At 28.0% G+C, this 16,279-nt stretch overlaps 2 protein-coding genes across 3 annotated transcripts in view; both read right to left on the bottom strand.

Moving 5' to 3' along the window:
- Positions 1-9,662: 9,662 nt before the first annotated feature.
- Positions 9,663-16,279, bottom strand: part of LOC112689336 (eukaryotic translation initiation factor 4 gamma 1-like) — a 9,487-nt gene continuing 2,870 nt past the window's right edge. Inside the window, exons 2-10 of one of the 2 annotated variants that reach the window (XM_025562996.1) lie at positions 12,666-12,719; positions 12,273-12,410; positions 12,004-12,213; positions 11,512-11,585; positions 11,304-11,448; positions 11,097-11,235; positions 10,417-10,580; positions 9,875-10,053; positions 9,663-9,800 (exon numbers count right to left, since the gene is read on the bottom strand). In XM_025562996.1, the coding sequence (XP_025418781.1) occupies positions 9,701-9,800; positions 9,875-10,053; positions 10,417-10,580; positions 11,097-11,235; positions 11,304-11,448; positions 11,512-11,585; positions 12,004-12,213; positions 12,273-12,410; positions 12,666-12,689 (1,173 nt within the window). In that variant the 5' untranslated portion in view covers positions 12,690-12,719 and the 3' untranslated portion in view covers positions 9,663-9,700. Of the gene's footprint in view, positions 9,801-9,874; positions 10,054-10,416; positions 10,581-11,096; positions 11,236-11,303; positions 11,449-11,511; positions 11,586-12,003; positions 12,214-12,272; positions 12,411-12,665; positions 13,375-16,279 lie in introns of those variants that run through there. The other variant, XM_025562994.1, reaches the window with a different exon arrangement.
- Positions 14,040-15,654, bottom strand: LOC112689402 (52 kDa repressor of the inhibitor of the protein kinase-like). The gene is made up of 5 exons (XM_025563096.1): positions 15,614-15,654; positions 14,996-15,093; positions 14,731-14,859; positions 14,243-14,562; positions 14,040-14,153 (listed from the first exon to the last, which is right to left on the bottom strand). Exons 1-5 carry the CDS (start codon positions 15,652-15,654, stop codon positions 14,040-14,042), a joined length of 702 nt encoding a protein of 233 aa, XP_025418881.1.

Below are 16,279 nucleotides of genomic sequence, written 5' to 3'. Positions count from 1 at the left end.
AAACATTTATATATGTAAGTTATAATTTATTATAATATCTGTGTGACAAATTATTTTTTTTATCATGAGTTATTTTTCCTTACCTTGAAAATAATTATTTGGTGTTAAAAATATTTACATTAAAATGTAATTTAATGTTATTTTTTTATGATAATATTATTTATTTATTATGGTAAATAATTCAATTTTGAAAAAAACTTTTACTGTGTTGTGAATAATATATATTTAAAATGACTGTTTATTGTTATTCTTAACATTGTTATTTGAATGGTTAACATTTTACAATTTAAAATGAGATTAAAAGTAAAAAAATTAACTTGGTTTTTTAATAAATAATAAATAAACAATACAATAACAATAAATTGTTTATTTTAATCACCTTAAAATTAATTACTAAAATAGGTTTTATATTAAATTTTGAATTTTTTGAACAAGATTACATTTTACTAAACATTAAATGTCTATTAATGGTGACTGCAATACATTTTTAATGAAAATACACGTGTTAATAATATAAAAGTTTATTTATTTAATTTTTTTCTTTTTGTATTGAAACTTATGGTTGGTTTTGCAGTTGGATATCGGTTCTTCACTCTAATTTGTTTTCAACTAACTTATCCAGCTACAACTCTTCAATTTAGTGGAGCTTGATAATCTTGTATCAGAAATCATTCGTTTGACAAATTAATTTCATGAATGTGAGGACATTTCATTCAAAGATCATTCTTTTCTTCAATTTTCTTTTCTATTTTTTATAAATTAGTTCATTTTCGTGTCTCAAGATAAGATCCATCATCTTGCTTTAATGGTTTTGATTTATTTTTCGAATTAGAACATAAAAACAAAAATGGGTAAGAAAATGGATAATATAAAGGAATGCTTAAGGTGCATTAGAAATTGTTCGAAGTTCGTTGTTATGTGCTTCACTTTTGGATCTCACTTTCAAGCGTAATGTTTTTATATTATCTATAGGTCAGTTATACTCAATAATTTTTCTTTAACGTCATGGTTTCATTTTAACCTGTCTTTATATTCTATTAGGGATTTGCCCCACAGACAAATATGCTATTGATTACTTTCTAGGAAATTAGTCATACCAGAAGATGGTATTGATGGCGAACAAATAAAAATTAAATAGTTGGGATGGGTAATGGATGAAAGAATTTATTCAAAAAGTTGACTCTTTTAGGTGAACTGAATCAGTACACCATAATTAAATAACTTAATAACTCAGTGTTATCTCCTAGTTCTTACAAGTTCCTGATTTAATGTTATAATTTTCGCAGCTCATGACTTGTGAGGTATCGATTGAATTACATAGTTCACTGAATTGGTGATTCTTTATTGTTTAAAGTAATTGTTTTATCTTATTAGTTAATACATCATCTAAACCATCTATACAGTTTGCACCTTTCAATTTAAACAAAATAATTTTTTAAAAGTGCATTAAAATTAAATACTTATAGGGTTGATGCAATTTCCATTTTGTATCTGAACTATACCAAAAATGTTTTACATTTTTAAAAAGATTTTTCTAATCCAGCAATATCATCCATCCATTAATAAATGTAATATTGAATTTCGTTATGATATTATAAGTCTTAGAATTATATTTTTTAAGTAATTGAACATAAAATCTAAAAAGTTATTTTGGTATTCAGAATCTTGATATTGAAAAGAAAAACGTTTTGCTTCTTTTGGTTCATCAGAACTTGATTCATCATCTAATTAAATATTTAAGTGAGTTATGCCTTTTTTTTTAAATTTAATATTTTACACACTCGCTTAACAATTAAAATATTGGAGAAAACCACCCAACAAAACAGATAATGTCCTTCCCTTGAAGTTTGATTATATGTCAGTTTATTCTGATATTTAATCTAACATCACTACATATGAATTATTACTGAACGTAAATTTGCTATATTGTACCATTGATTAAATTTACATAGATAGTCCACGGTATAGGAAAAAATGGAAACCTATTAAGTAATAAGAGAAATGTGACAACCAGGGGCGTATTTAGGGGGGGGGGTGATATGGGTGTTAGAACACCCCCCAATCGACCATATTCTATGGTATTTTATCAAATTGCTAACTTACAGCATAATTTGAATAAACGTTATATACAACTTGTTGATTTTACATACACTGTCTTAATATAATCATTTTCATTAGTATAATTATTTATATAAATACATGTTATTTATTTATGTAATATAGGAGGGAGGCAGTGCCTCCCATTTACCATAAGTCTATTAAATTTTAAAACACCCCCGTTAAATGAATCCTGGATACGCCACTGGTGACAATAGATAGAGTTAAGTGTCATAATCAGTGGCGTACTTAGACCTGAACTTTAGGGGGGGGGGGGTTAATTTTTAAATTAACATATTGGATGGCGTGACACCTGAACATAAAAAACATATCGTACATTTTAATAAATTACTAATTTTTATTTGTGATATTTTTTTATTGACATGTCATAATAAATAATAAATTCATTTAAATTTTTCGAAATGGAATGGAGTAATGAATTGTGTCTAGATTTCATTCAACATTATCAACAACATCCAGTGCTATGAAACCCAAAAAATAATTATTATTTTTCTAAAACAAAGAAAAAAAAAGTCCTAAATTTGTTGGGTTCTTTTCGCGTGAAAGAGTCATTTGAGTGACAATAAAAATTATATAATTATTATTAAAGTTTAAGTTTCAAACACAATATACGAAACACAACATACACTGTATATGTTCTCCACACAACTGAATATCCGGAGCGCAGGTTTATCGCATACAAGCTTGTTGTGCGTGGTAACGTCCATACTGAGCATACACAATACACAACGTGAGCACACATGCTCGGTCTATGCGTGCTCTAGTGTGTACGCGGCTTTAGATAAAAAAAATGAAAGTATAGTATATCAATGTGAAATATGCCGTACCAATGACACAACTCTACCGTAATCTCTATAACTATAATTTTGATGACTAACAAACCATAAAAATGTTGGATTGTGCTCTTCAGGTGCTTTTCATCGACCTGAAGGTTCTGTCAAGTATGAATGAATTTAAATAAATAAACAACCATAAGGAAACTAATTATTGAGCAGAATCTATAGAAACCTTTTAAATTGTTACAAAAATGTGTCAGCTCAAATCGACAAATAAGTTCTTTGACCGTAGATCTATTCGATTTAAAACGCAAACAAATAATTTGAAATTCATAAAAAAAATCGTTATTATTTATGAAAGACCTTTATCAAAAAATTTATCATATTACCACAGCTATTGTAATGTAATCTGTGATATTACCTATACTTGTTTCCCCGAGAGATAGGTACCAGCCACCCAAGGTTTACAGAAGGTTTATCATATACGAGGATATCTATAAGCTTTGACAACCGCCAACCAAAGCCGTTCGTCGCTGCGCACACCACTCCACATTTTTGTAAGGTTTCACATGGGTTAAATCGCCGATCAAGGCCGTCCGCAGAAATTTTTCTCGGGGGGGGGGGGGGGGGGGAGTGAAAACTACAATTGTATATGGACCATAGAGTTACTCTATGATATGTACCTACAACCAGAGACGTATTCAGAAATTTGGTGCCCGGGTGCTAACGTTTTAAAGGAGAGATTTTTCGTCGACAATTTATGTCCCCCTTCCCATAAATATTTCCAATCTTAGAATATTATCTTAAATAAAAAAAAAATATTATTGTTTATCAACACAAAATGGGCTATGTAAAAATTTGATGTCGCCCGGGGCGATCGCCCCCTCTAGCCTCCACCTAAATACGTCACTAACTATGATTAAAACCAAATACCGAATAGTGATAATGAAAACTGACGAACAATTTTGTGTCGCCTAATTAGTCCTCCTTATCGCCCTCAAAGACTGCTGTATGAAATGCAAATAAATGCAATAAATTACTATACAAATTATTATCTAAAGGAGCGGATGGGCCGTGAGGCGTCAATCGCTATTGTTTGTTTACACGTGACAGAATGTTGGTATTGCGCGTTTTATTATAGACGTATAGTGTTTTACTGTGTACATTATAATTCCCAAAAAAAAACCTAATGGTGAAAAAAGGTCAAGTTTCAAACTCCCTCCCAAAAAAGTCGGCCTATCAAAGTAGTGAAATCTACATTGTGGCCAAGTTCTGTATTTTTTAATTCATACCCTCACTACACTCCTACATTAAAGAGCAACATTCCTCTTTTATTTGTATTGTTTAACACTTGGCCAGTTTCTGAATGAGGCATAAACTAGACTTGGCCGCAATTTACAATATGCATAAATGCACCAAAAAATGACTAACTAGTAAATATGTGGTAAAAAAAGTATAGAGTGAACCACACTTTTAAATGACTTTATATTATCTGATAAACACCTCGGTCATGGTTGTAAATGTCTATAACCGTAGGAATATCCGTGGAAGATAATACGACTATTTGTTCCACAACCAAAAATGTTATGATATAAAAAGATAAACAAAAATTGATACCCGTGAACAAATTGACATATTATTGAATTTACTATCGTATTATAATGATAGACTAGTAATTTATATTCCTAATTATTTTTATATAAATATAATATAAAATGTATACATTACATTTTTTAAATAAATCAAAGTAGGTATTATATTAAAAAAAAAAAAAATATGAGCCATGGAGGAGCGAATGCCCCCTTCGTCCCCTAAAATACGCTCTCGTTGTAGTAACACCGTGTGAACGACGCTTTTTTTTATAAATGTTGGATATTATTTTCATAAATATATTTGTTTTGATGTACTTATATCAAATCAATCATATAAAATTCTTTTCCCAAATTTCAAACAAATTAAATTGATTCTTTTTGAACAAATATGTTTCAAATAACCTATAGTATTTTAGCAGGCGAGAAATAATGTTGGATTATTACACGGATAAAAATGTGCATATTTTTTGTCAACATGACTATTTTAGTAATATTAAAAAGGAAAAACAATATTTTATACATTTCCTCAAAATGTTAATTTTAACGCACACCTGTTGTGCTAATCCTTGTAAAAAAAAAAAAAATATTTATATTTTTCTTTGAATTAGCTGAATTAATTTATTAATTAGACACAATGATTTATACTGTCGAACCCCCCACGCATAAAAACAATTAGTTAACTTTTTTTTTTTAAGACGCACATGCGTCACGCCTTTGTCACGCCACTCTAATGTTTGTTCGTGAACGATATTATAAACAATGTACTTATAACACATGCGAAATGCCAATGATGCTTTCGTGCCACTATAGAAAATCACACAATGACGCAGTTTTTTTCCCGACGTTTCCGGTTAGTATTCGCGTAGGTATTTGTGGCGTACGCTCATGGGCGTATTTTAAAATCTATTCGTCTAATAGTGATGGCGAGAAATAGCAGAAGCAGCTACAATAGCACTGACATTCAGTGTAAATATTAGTAGCGGTTGAAAAATTCCGTATCGAGGTTTTTATGTTTTCCTTAAATGTACCTGAAGCTAAACACATATTGGAAAATAGCAGCAGCAGCAGTTATGTTATAGGACGGGGTTCTGGTGGCTGGCACGATGTATGATAATTGATAATGCGCGTATTCTAATACCAGCTACTGATAAAATATCAATTTTAAAAATTAAACAAATAAAAAAATCAATACATTTTTTTTTTTATCAATTTTTAAACATTAAATTATCAGCGGTTTTAACGTAACAACAACAGCTGTCATTTATCAGCACTATTTCAAAACAGCAATAGCATTAGCAGATGTTAAAAGAGAAAATTAAAATAGCGGTTACCATCACTTAGTCCGCGACATGAAATCTGGCCGGTGGTCAGTGGCGCCGAGCTCTAAAAAAAAATACTATTGTCAAATTTATTTTCAGAAGGTACCACCCACCAATAATGTCACTTGTCAGTGTAATAATGAATAAATAATAGATTACAACAGTTACATTGTAAAACTAATCTGTTGTTAAAAATGTGAAGGTTATTATTGTACAATTATAATATTACTGAATGATACTATCTACGTTATATGAGCAGACTCAAGGTCCTAATGACTATTTGGGGCTAAGCCCTCAGGACTAACCACCCCATTTAAGCTGTTGTTTTAACAACACTTGTTAAGGAGGTTCGGCGCCATTGCCGGTGGTTCCCGAGACCCGATCGCCAAAGATCAGTCGCGTTGGCCATGGGTTCTCAAGCTGCACCGCGTCTCTGCGGTGTTTAGAGTCCATGTGCGACATAGACCAATCGGTTGTACTATTGGTTTATGCGCACTTATTAGAAAATGCCGCTAGAGTCGCGGCGGTCTCCGGCCGCTTTCCACCGACCATAGCTATACTATCGCGTAGTATCCGCACGTCACTTACAGAAGCGCATTGGGTTTGTCCGTTACGACTTGTTCTCAGAGTTCTCTCCCGACGGGTTACGCTAGTGGGTAACAGAGCTTTAAATGTGCAATTTATTGTACATTACAATTTAAATTAATGTTAATAGCCTGTTCCATGTGTTCTCTGCAGTTATAGGCGAGCCTTTACATTCCGAAAATGTATTTAAATACTTCATAGCAATTATACGATTTTTCTGTATTCATTACATGACGGTTCTACGAAAGACATAAGTTTATGTAAGTATAACTTTTCTTGACACCGGCGAATGAGATTTTCACTCTCTTCGTTTTGTACCACGCAAAGTGCGCCGTTGAGTACGCACATTTTTAGGCCCTGGCACGCGGAGAAGTTGAATATAAATTATAATGTTTCCAGTGTTCGTGCAATCGTGTACCGCACGGACAGTGGGGACACGTTACTTTAGTGCTTGCCACATTGCGATCGGTTTGACAGTGTTACATGTGCCTGGTCGATACGCAGCAATACACGTTTAATCATCAACATCAGTGGCGCCGAACACGTACTCCAGATAGTTTAATTGAACTGCCGGGAAAATTGAAATTTTAAAAAAATTAAAATAATTATTTTTAATATTAATAAAATGAAATAATAACGTCAGTGAGATCTACGAAAAGGCTAATAATTAGCTAGTTTTCAATATTTGGTGATTTATATGATTTTGATAATAATATAGAACTTGAAATATAAGGCGCAGTTATTTTTTTTACATAGGTCAGAGTAAAATATTTTTTTCTGCAAATATACGTTGAGCCATATCTGCTTGAAATCTGCAAGGCAAGATCAAATCGAAGCAGGATAGTCGTCTTCCTTTGGTAATAATTTTTAAAATGTTATTACATTTTCTGAGGACAGATATTGTAGACTGTAACATAATCTGGTCGCTATTTTTACAATAATTCGAATCACAATACACATCTAAACAAAAATAATACCGATAAGCTAATATGTATGTATAAAATTAAACACATAACGAAATTTACAGAAGTAATAATATTAATAATTAAAACAATAGAATGTGGTGGCCAAATTCGAATGCATTGACGGGCTTGGGTTTTGGGCAGCCTTGCTAAAGCCTTGGAAATACACACGAAGTGCAATAAATTAAGATATTATACACATTTTCGCACGTGTTAACAAATTAGAAATTTTATTTTGTTCGATATACAGGACCGACGAGAAAGTAGGGCAGAGAGGACTAGAGCTCGGGCGCACGTACCTACCTCAGGAAGAGTCCATCGTCTCAGTTTTGTATATAGAAATATTCTATAATCTCATTCGCCGTAGTATTAGATATAAATTTGAATACTTTTATTGTACTAAAATTTGCACAAGTATGTATAAGTAGTGTGCATATCTTAGACAAACAAGTGTAAGTAAAATCTGAAATCGATAAGCCCCAGGACCCCCAAAAGTTCTCGCCAGCCTTGACTATATAATATACAACATATATAGGTACAAATGGAATTTAAAATTATTTATTTTTTAGATTCTTAATATTTTCAACTTTGTACTCAAATCCTAACATGGTCCAAAAATCAACCATGTTCGTAAGATTGCACGAATTTGCTTCGGAATACTCAATTATAATAGTGACTATACTATATTCTGCATCACTGACGGTGTCTGCTTATTATCAAAATAAACTGATCGAGAATTCATCGTGCAATCCATTGATTCCGTTCGGAGAATGCTTTATAGGTGAATCCGAAGCTCGATTCGACGTTGAATCGAATAATTATTTACGATATTCGATTTCATTCGTCATTATATTTCTAGTGGGTATGTTCATTTAGTTATATTTAATAAATTATTATATATATATACAGTGTTTCACGAAGATATGTACATTATTTAGTTAAATAATAATATTATTTCAACCATCGACATATCTTTATGGGACACATATACACCATACATCTTACACCTAAATATTTTAATATTATGTAATATAATCAGTAACATATGCAGGGGTGAAATTCTAGATTTTAATCTCCTCTCCCTTCGAAACTTAGGTATAAACCTATAACTGGTGTTTACCCTATATAAACAATTTTTTTTTATTGTTTATAAGTTTTACAATATACTCTACTTACCATCACGCCATATTCATGTTACAAGACAAATTATTATTCAAATATTTGATTGGATACATTATTATATTGATAATAAATAAGTGAAACGCCATTAAAAAAATTAGCATTACTAAACATCCATACAGTTGTAAGTGTACTATTTGAAGAGGTCCTAAATAAGATATAGATATAGATTGTTACCATTCAATTATTAATTTAGCAATTTTCTACAATAAAACAAAATAGCAATGATAAATATTATTATTTTTTTAATAATAAGTGGAAAAAACCAGTTTTTCACTTTTCAACCAAAAGTTAATTATTAAAATTACAACCATATGGTTGACGGTTGATTTGAAATGATTTCTCATTTCTCGTACATACCATTATATCATTCGAGCATCTTTCATGCGATTATCGAATACAAGATTTTTTGTTCGAGAGTCATATCATGATTATTTACACCATGATAATAACTCACGCGGTTTTCGAGAATTCATGGTGACTTTTGAAAGCGATAAGCTCTGCTTTTTTTGTTTGCACGTGTCGAGATTATTTGGTACGATAATTGGCTTCTAAAACTATCAACAAATGTACATAGTTTTTCAAATCTCTTGGGCGTTTATTTTTATCAAACATTCGAAACTTGTATGAATCCGTTCATGTCGATTATTATGATATATTCTTATTTTGTGGTTTTTTAAATATATATCTTAATTTAAACTTGTGCTTATATTTTTTTACTTTTTAGATTGAGTAGTTAACTAATAAAATAAAAACAATGGCAAATTTAAACATGTTTGATCGACGGTTGTGATTAAGTTTATAGAAATTTATCACAGCCAAGAATGCCTATGAGATACAAGCAACAAAAATGATAAAAACAGAGACATGTGAAATCTCAAAAAAAAAAAATAAAAATTAACAATTCAATTTATTGTTTATGTAAGCAGTTGAATATTTTTGATTATTATGCCAAAAGTATTCAAAAAATGCGAAATTAAAGATTAGTAGGTAATGACTAAAATATGGATTATTTAACAATAATAATTTATTTCACATTTAGACCAACGAAAATTGTATAATAACTCAAAAAAAAATTTTAGACAAAACCTCGATTTAAAAATATTAAATTCAAGTAAAAAGCAATTAGAATATACAATACAAAACAGTATAAATTAAGTTATACAAAATTAATTCAGATATGTAATCCTACTAGTGATGTCAAATAATAAATCTGATAATCTTGGAAGTTCTATTTTCAATTCTGAGTCATCCATTATTTTGTCAATTCTAATATATGAAATAAAAAGAAAATAATAATTAATAAAATGTACAATACAGAAAATTTATATTATTATATTTACCCCGATAAAACCGAATCAATTAATAACAAGTCTTTCTTAATAAATAAGTTTAAAAGTATACCAGCCTTTTGGCGAATACTTTGGTCTTCGTTTAGTGTTATAAGTATCATAGAAGCAACGAATGACACTTGATCGTAATGTAGCCACGAGTTGATATATTTTAACGAATGTACTATTTCCTGTAAATATTTTTAAATAAATAAACATAAGGTGTAATCAAAAAGTTATTGGTATTATAATGTATAATAATATAAACTTTGATGGTTAAATAATTATATGTTTTAAGATATTTGTGTAAAAAAAAAAGTTTAATATTAGTAAGAAATAGATATTTCAAATTTCAAGTTTCTGATAATCGATATCTAGGATGTCTTAGTGGATTTGTTTGATGAGTTATAAAAAATGTGGAATAATTATTTATTATTCTTCTTCATAATAACAATCTAATAGTAATACAATAATCAAAATATATTCTTCATCTTATTTTATTTTTTTTTTATATTTAAAATACTGATAATAAAATAAATAAACCTACTACATACATTGATATTTATCTTGTCAAAACCGTTAAGAACAGCCATACATTCATCAATAATACATTGGGCCATTACTGTATATGATTTAAGATAATATAGTTGTTTTAATTGCTCCGGCAAATTTTCAAAGGAAATATATTGTTCATTGTCCTCAATTAACTTAAGAGGTTCTGTAAAAAATTAGTTATTAAAATAGTTAATAGTTAATATATTAAATTAAAACTGTTCAGAAGATATCATGTACCATTCTTGTATATTATTTATTTAATTTAATAAAATACGATTTTGATGTCTTCGTTATGAAAATTTGAAGGAATCATTATTGCAAACTGATCATTGTTAAGAAAAATTTTTAAAAGCAATTATTTATTACTGCATAAAAATTTATACTAATACAAAATTACAAAATAATTTTATCCTACTTTCTAATATACAATTTGAAAGTAATGTTACAACTTTGTATAACTGCTAAACATAAATAAAATGCATAACTTGAAATTTTAAAATTCAAACTGTTGAATATATTATAACAAAAAAAAAAAAAAATTATAATTATACATAACATATTATAAAACCTAACTAAATTTTAAAAAAATTTGTTAAAATAAATGTAGTAACTTAATAGTACATTTTTTCTAATGAACAATAGTATTTATAAAGTATAATTTGAAAATTGACATTATTACCTTCATGTATCCAACATTTTAAATGCAAGTTTTGTATTTTGAATATCAAAGACTGAAGAGTTGGTGACATTTTTATGAGGACAGTGTTTTCATTTTTAAATAATAAAATATGATGTACTATACCGTCCAAATTATGAGTCTAAAAAAAATGAAATAAGAAATTATTTATTCTATAATTTCCTAATACTTTACTATTTTGGTTATTACTTTTGATAATTTTTGTCCTGCTATTTGTAATATTATACATAAGCAATGAATATTCAGAATATCTTTTACTTTCATCAATTCGTGAATGAACGACAATATATTTTTTTCGGTAAAAGCCCCTTGTTTGAATAATTCACCGATAAATCTATAAAAATATTATTTCGTACAATATATACAAATTATTAATTAATTTTACTTGAAAACATACTTGCAATGGGCTAAAGACCTTTTATAATATTGGAAATGAAAACTATTCAATATATTCTTGAAAAAAGATGGGGTCTATAACATATATAAAATATTTATATTATTTGATAATTAAATTAAAAAACATATGTTATCAATCGGTGGAAAATTTATTTGAATATAATTTGGTTTTAGTCAAAAGCAAATAAGAATGGTTAAGTTTTAGTAGTTTGATTGAGTAGTTCTACTCAAGTCAGTTTAATTATTAGCTATTATTGTTAATTATATAATATACATTTGGGTACCTAAATCATATTATGTATGAATAAGTCTTGATTTAAAATGTTACAAATCAGTTTATTTATAAAAAAAAATTAACTATGCAAGTATCAGTACTGAGAGATTTATCTTAAGCTTGAAATGACTTAAGACTAATAATTATAGATTATATTATAAAATCTAATATAATCACAAAAATACTATTATTATATTAACAAATTATATAACTAGTTACCATATTACTGTTCATAAAATTTTTTTTCAATTTATGTACTTCATTCTGAGGAGTACGAGTATAATATGAGGTAAACATATCGAAGATTTTTTGTGCTAAAACATTTTGAAAAGTAGTTTTATAATTGTGAAGTTTGTTAAATGCAGCATGATTGGCCATGTATGCACATAACTTTGCATATAAAACTGTAAAATCGGGTCTATTTAAAGCCTAAATAAGTAAAACAATAAATTTAATAACTGTTATAATTATTAATAATATTTATATACCCGAAAATAAATTATATCCACTATGTTTTCAAATATATAAATTGTTTTCAGTGGTATGGAAATAATTGTGTGTGCCATTTCCTCAAAATTGTTAATATTTACATTTTGGACAATTGATCGTACCAAATTAAATATTTCCTAAAGTAAAATCGTTTAAAAAAAATAATTCAAAATATTTTCTAAAAATAAGATTAATTCAATAAAATGAAACATATCTTAAAAAAAAAATATACAACAGTACAATAAATTGTATTTTATTAACTTAGACATATATTTATAAATATATAATACACATTTTTAGTAAGATTCAATAATTGTTGTATGTATGATTAATGTTATTAATAATTACATTGAATTTCAAATATTTTAAATTATACAACATTTAATACTTACAACTGGTTTAAGACTAGCTTCCATAGTTGTTATTAATTGAAAAAATTAATATTTCTGAAAATACAATTTTTTTATAAGTAACATAAATTAATACAGGGGATCTATAGTTAAATTATGTAATTACTATTTATTATCCATCAATTTAGGAGATAGGTAAGGCCAAAATTTGAGGGGCAAAAATTTTGTTTTAAAAATAATTACTAGTTACTTATAATTGATTTAATTATATTATTATAGTCTCGCAAAAAAATATTATTTATAACCTTAATATAATTATTTATAAATTAAATTCTGTGTAATTTCATTTAACAGTAGATGGATGAATACAAAACGATTCTGGAGGCAAAACTTTACTATAGAATAAATTAAACAAATCTTAGAGTAAAACCAACAGGTCTAATAAAATTACTTCATACGTGAAGTAAAATATCTAGTTTTAAAACAACATCATGCACAACTATACGCTTTAGCAATAGTTATCATTAAAACAATTTAAAAAAATATATTTTAATTAGAAAACAATGAAATTAATTAAATAATACCTTTCAACTGTAATCTGTACTTGACAGCAGTCTTTTGTACGACTAAGATTGTTGATCGTTGATGAAAATATGTTTTATAAGATACAATATATCAAACACCAACGAACAAACCAATTTTTACCGTGGATCACTGAACAATAAAATGGATGTATCTAATATTTTTGAACCGAAAAAATGATTTCTTCATTGACCATACACCATGGCTACGTAGTAGTTAATTAAGTAACTAATAACTTCACTAAATTCTATACTCACGCATACATTATTTTGATTGTGGTCACGGAAAATAATTATATTATTATCCAAGTCTGATTTGATAAACGATATTTTTATTTTGTATCGAATTCTCGAATTCAGATGGTTGTAAACTATCAATATCCGTATTCAATGCAAGGAAGTGTTGTACCTATTTTTGTATCCAACGAGAGTGTGATTCGTAATGGTTACAAGCATGCCAGCTGGTCATAGAGTAATTAATCAATGTAGCCAGCATATATATTAAAATTTACGTTTTGACGGGTAGGAAATAAAATTTATTTTTTTGAATTTAATTTTTTTTCATTATATCACGGACAATTAAGTTTTCAAGATATAATCTTGTTAAAAATATAAGTACTTTATACGTATTCAGTGGCGTAACTGAGAATATTTGATGGGGGAGGAGATCAAAATTAATTTGTATGGTAAACTTGTGGGGGGCCTTTGCCCCCCCGGCCCACACACCCCTTATCTATATTTTGTATAATTTAATAACTCAACACATGTAAATATAATCTTTCTATATTACATAACATTATACATTTACAAATATGTTTTAAAATGTTTTAATATTTTACAATATGATGTCCAGATTCCTAGGCTTTTTGGCAAGTTCATCAATGACCTCTTCATTTGAAAATGTAATATCATTATGAATTGCCAACATTGCCAGACCATTAAGTCTTTTCTACAAAAAAAATTAAAACATTTTTCTCATTAGATATTATGGAAATGTATTTTATTAAGCACAAGTGCACAGCTATTATAATTACTAACCTCAGACATACTGTTTCGAAGATATGTTTTTATCCTTTTAAGATTGAAACACATTCTTTCAGGCGTACTTGTAGAAACAGGAAGTGTGCATATTATTTTTAAAATAAAATGTACATTTGGATAAATATTGGCATTACACACATGTAATGCTTCAATTGCAGTTTTCGGAATATTGTTTATTCGCTCAAGTGTTATCTTCAACAATTTCAATTCTGCAATTGAGTTGTTCACATCCAAAGAAGATGAATAAAATTCAAGTAATTTTCTAAATGATACCTCCTCATTAGAAGTTAATGTATAGGAAAATAGACATTGAAATCCTATAAAATATGACATATATACATTATACATAAACCATTAAAGGTTGAATTTAATAATATAGATTGATTATATGAATATTTTATTTCAGTGATTTGTTTTTAATTTTATAAAAACTAGGTACCAATTTAATTAAAAATGATAATAATGATTTAATTTAATATAGATACCTTTATAAATTTCAGAATGGATTGAAAATTTTTCTCCTAGTTGTATAAAAAAGTCCAGATAGGGTATAAATACTGACACTTTGTGGTATTCTTCAACACTTAAATTGGGATCTGGATTTGCTTGATTTACTTGTCATTTAGATATTCTTATAGTACTCAAGTCTATATCTATAATTACTGACATCTCCTATTACAAATGTCAAATATAAACATAATTCTTTTCATATAATTTATATAATAATATACTTTATTTTAGTATACTTACTTTTGCAAGCAAAAAACAATTTGTGGAACTCAGTATCACAATTTAATCTGATATTTTTTAATACATTTATAATATCTTCAGCAAAGCTTACTGCTTCTCTAAAATCAATTTGTTATTTTTGTAGCAACTTACACAATGGTAAACCAAAAGAAAAAACCACCTGAAAAAATATTTTATTATAAAATAAAATAAATTATATTTATTAATTACTATTTACTTGTATAACTTGTAAGGATATAAGAAATTCTGAATCAATAGCTTTTAATAGTATATTAGCTTCCGTTGCTGTGGAATCATTCCAATTAGAAATATTTTCTAATGATTCAACTATAAATGCAAATAATTCAATGAAATCTGTTACCGCATCATAACGCTGCACCCATCGTGTAGCACATAACCTTTTTAAAGTTTTAACCTTAGGATCCTCATAACTATTTTCAATGTTTGTTAAAAGAACATTTTGGCGTTTTGGTGTATTAAAGAAAACATAGTACTTTTCGATAATACCTAAGCAGTTTCTAATTGGTTGAATTCCACTTGCAGTTGATACTACTAAGTTCAGAGAGTGTGCTGCACAGTGCACATATATAGCTTTAGGATATTTTTTTTGATAATTGCCTGAACACCTTTATATTGGCCAGACATGTTGCTTGCACCATCATATCCTTGACCGTATAGGTAATCTAAATTAATCTCACAACTATTCAGACCTATTTACAAAATATAATAACCATACAATTATTAATTTATTAAAAACATTATATCATTTTAATTTACTGTTGAGTATTGATTCAGCTAAATCACAACCAGTTAAACTGTTAATAGTAATCAATTTCAGGAATCTCTACTGGATACAATCGTTATCGTCAACATATCGAACACACATAGCCATTTGTTCAATAGTAGAAATATCAGTAGTCTCGTTAACTAAAACTGTGAAACATTTTGAAGCATTTACATTCTTAACTATTTTTCACAGCATAATGTCCCTACATGCTGTTATGATTTCATTTTGGATTTGAGGAGTTAGGTATTTGTTTCATCCTTCATTTGTAATGATATGCTTTAACATCTCATTACCATATGTTCTATACTTTAATATGGCTCTAAAGTTGCTTTGATTAAATGAACATTCCACTATAATATGAAAAATTGATATTAAGGTTGAGTTGAATGGTAGCATTATTATATAATATGTAATGCTATAAAATTATTTAATTTTAAACATACTATCAATTTTTTCCATAATCTTTATGCCCTCGTAGAGCAATCTCTTGACGACCA

This window comes from Sipha flava, unplaced genomic scaffold (genome assembly GCF_003268045.1).
Source record: "Sipha flava isolate LNK unplaced genomic scaffold, YSA_version1 43_pilon_pilon, whole genome shotgun sequence".
In the NCBI taxonomy this organism is placed as follows: Eukaryota; Metazoa; Arthropoda; class Insecta; order Hemiptera; family Aphididae; genus Sipha; species Sipha flava.
Note: the sequence above shows the minus strand (reverse complement) of the source record. Positions and strands in the feature narration are given on the sequence as shown.

Coding starts and splice junctions, on each gene's coding strand:
- LOC112689402 (XM_025563096.1), bottom strand. CDS start 15,654: ATGGTGCAAGCAACATGTCTGGCCAATATAAAGGTGTTCAG. Junction 14,563..14,730: donor CCATTCTGAAATTTATAAAG/GTATCTATATTA, acceptor CATATTTTATAG/GATTTCAATGTCTATTTTCC. Junction 14,154..14,242: donor TTCGAAACAGTATGTCTGAG/GTTAGTAATTAT, acceptor TTTTTTTTGTAG/AAAAGACTTAATGGTCTGGC.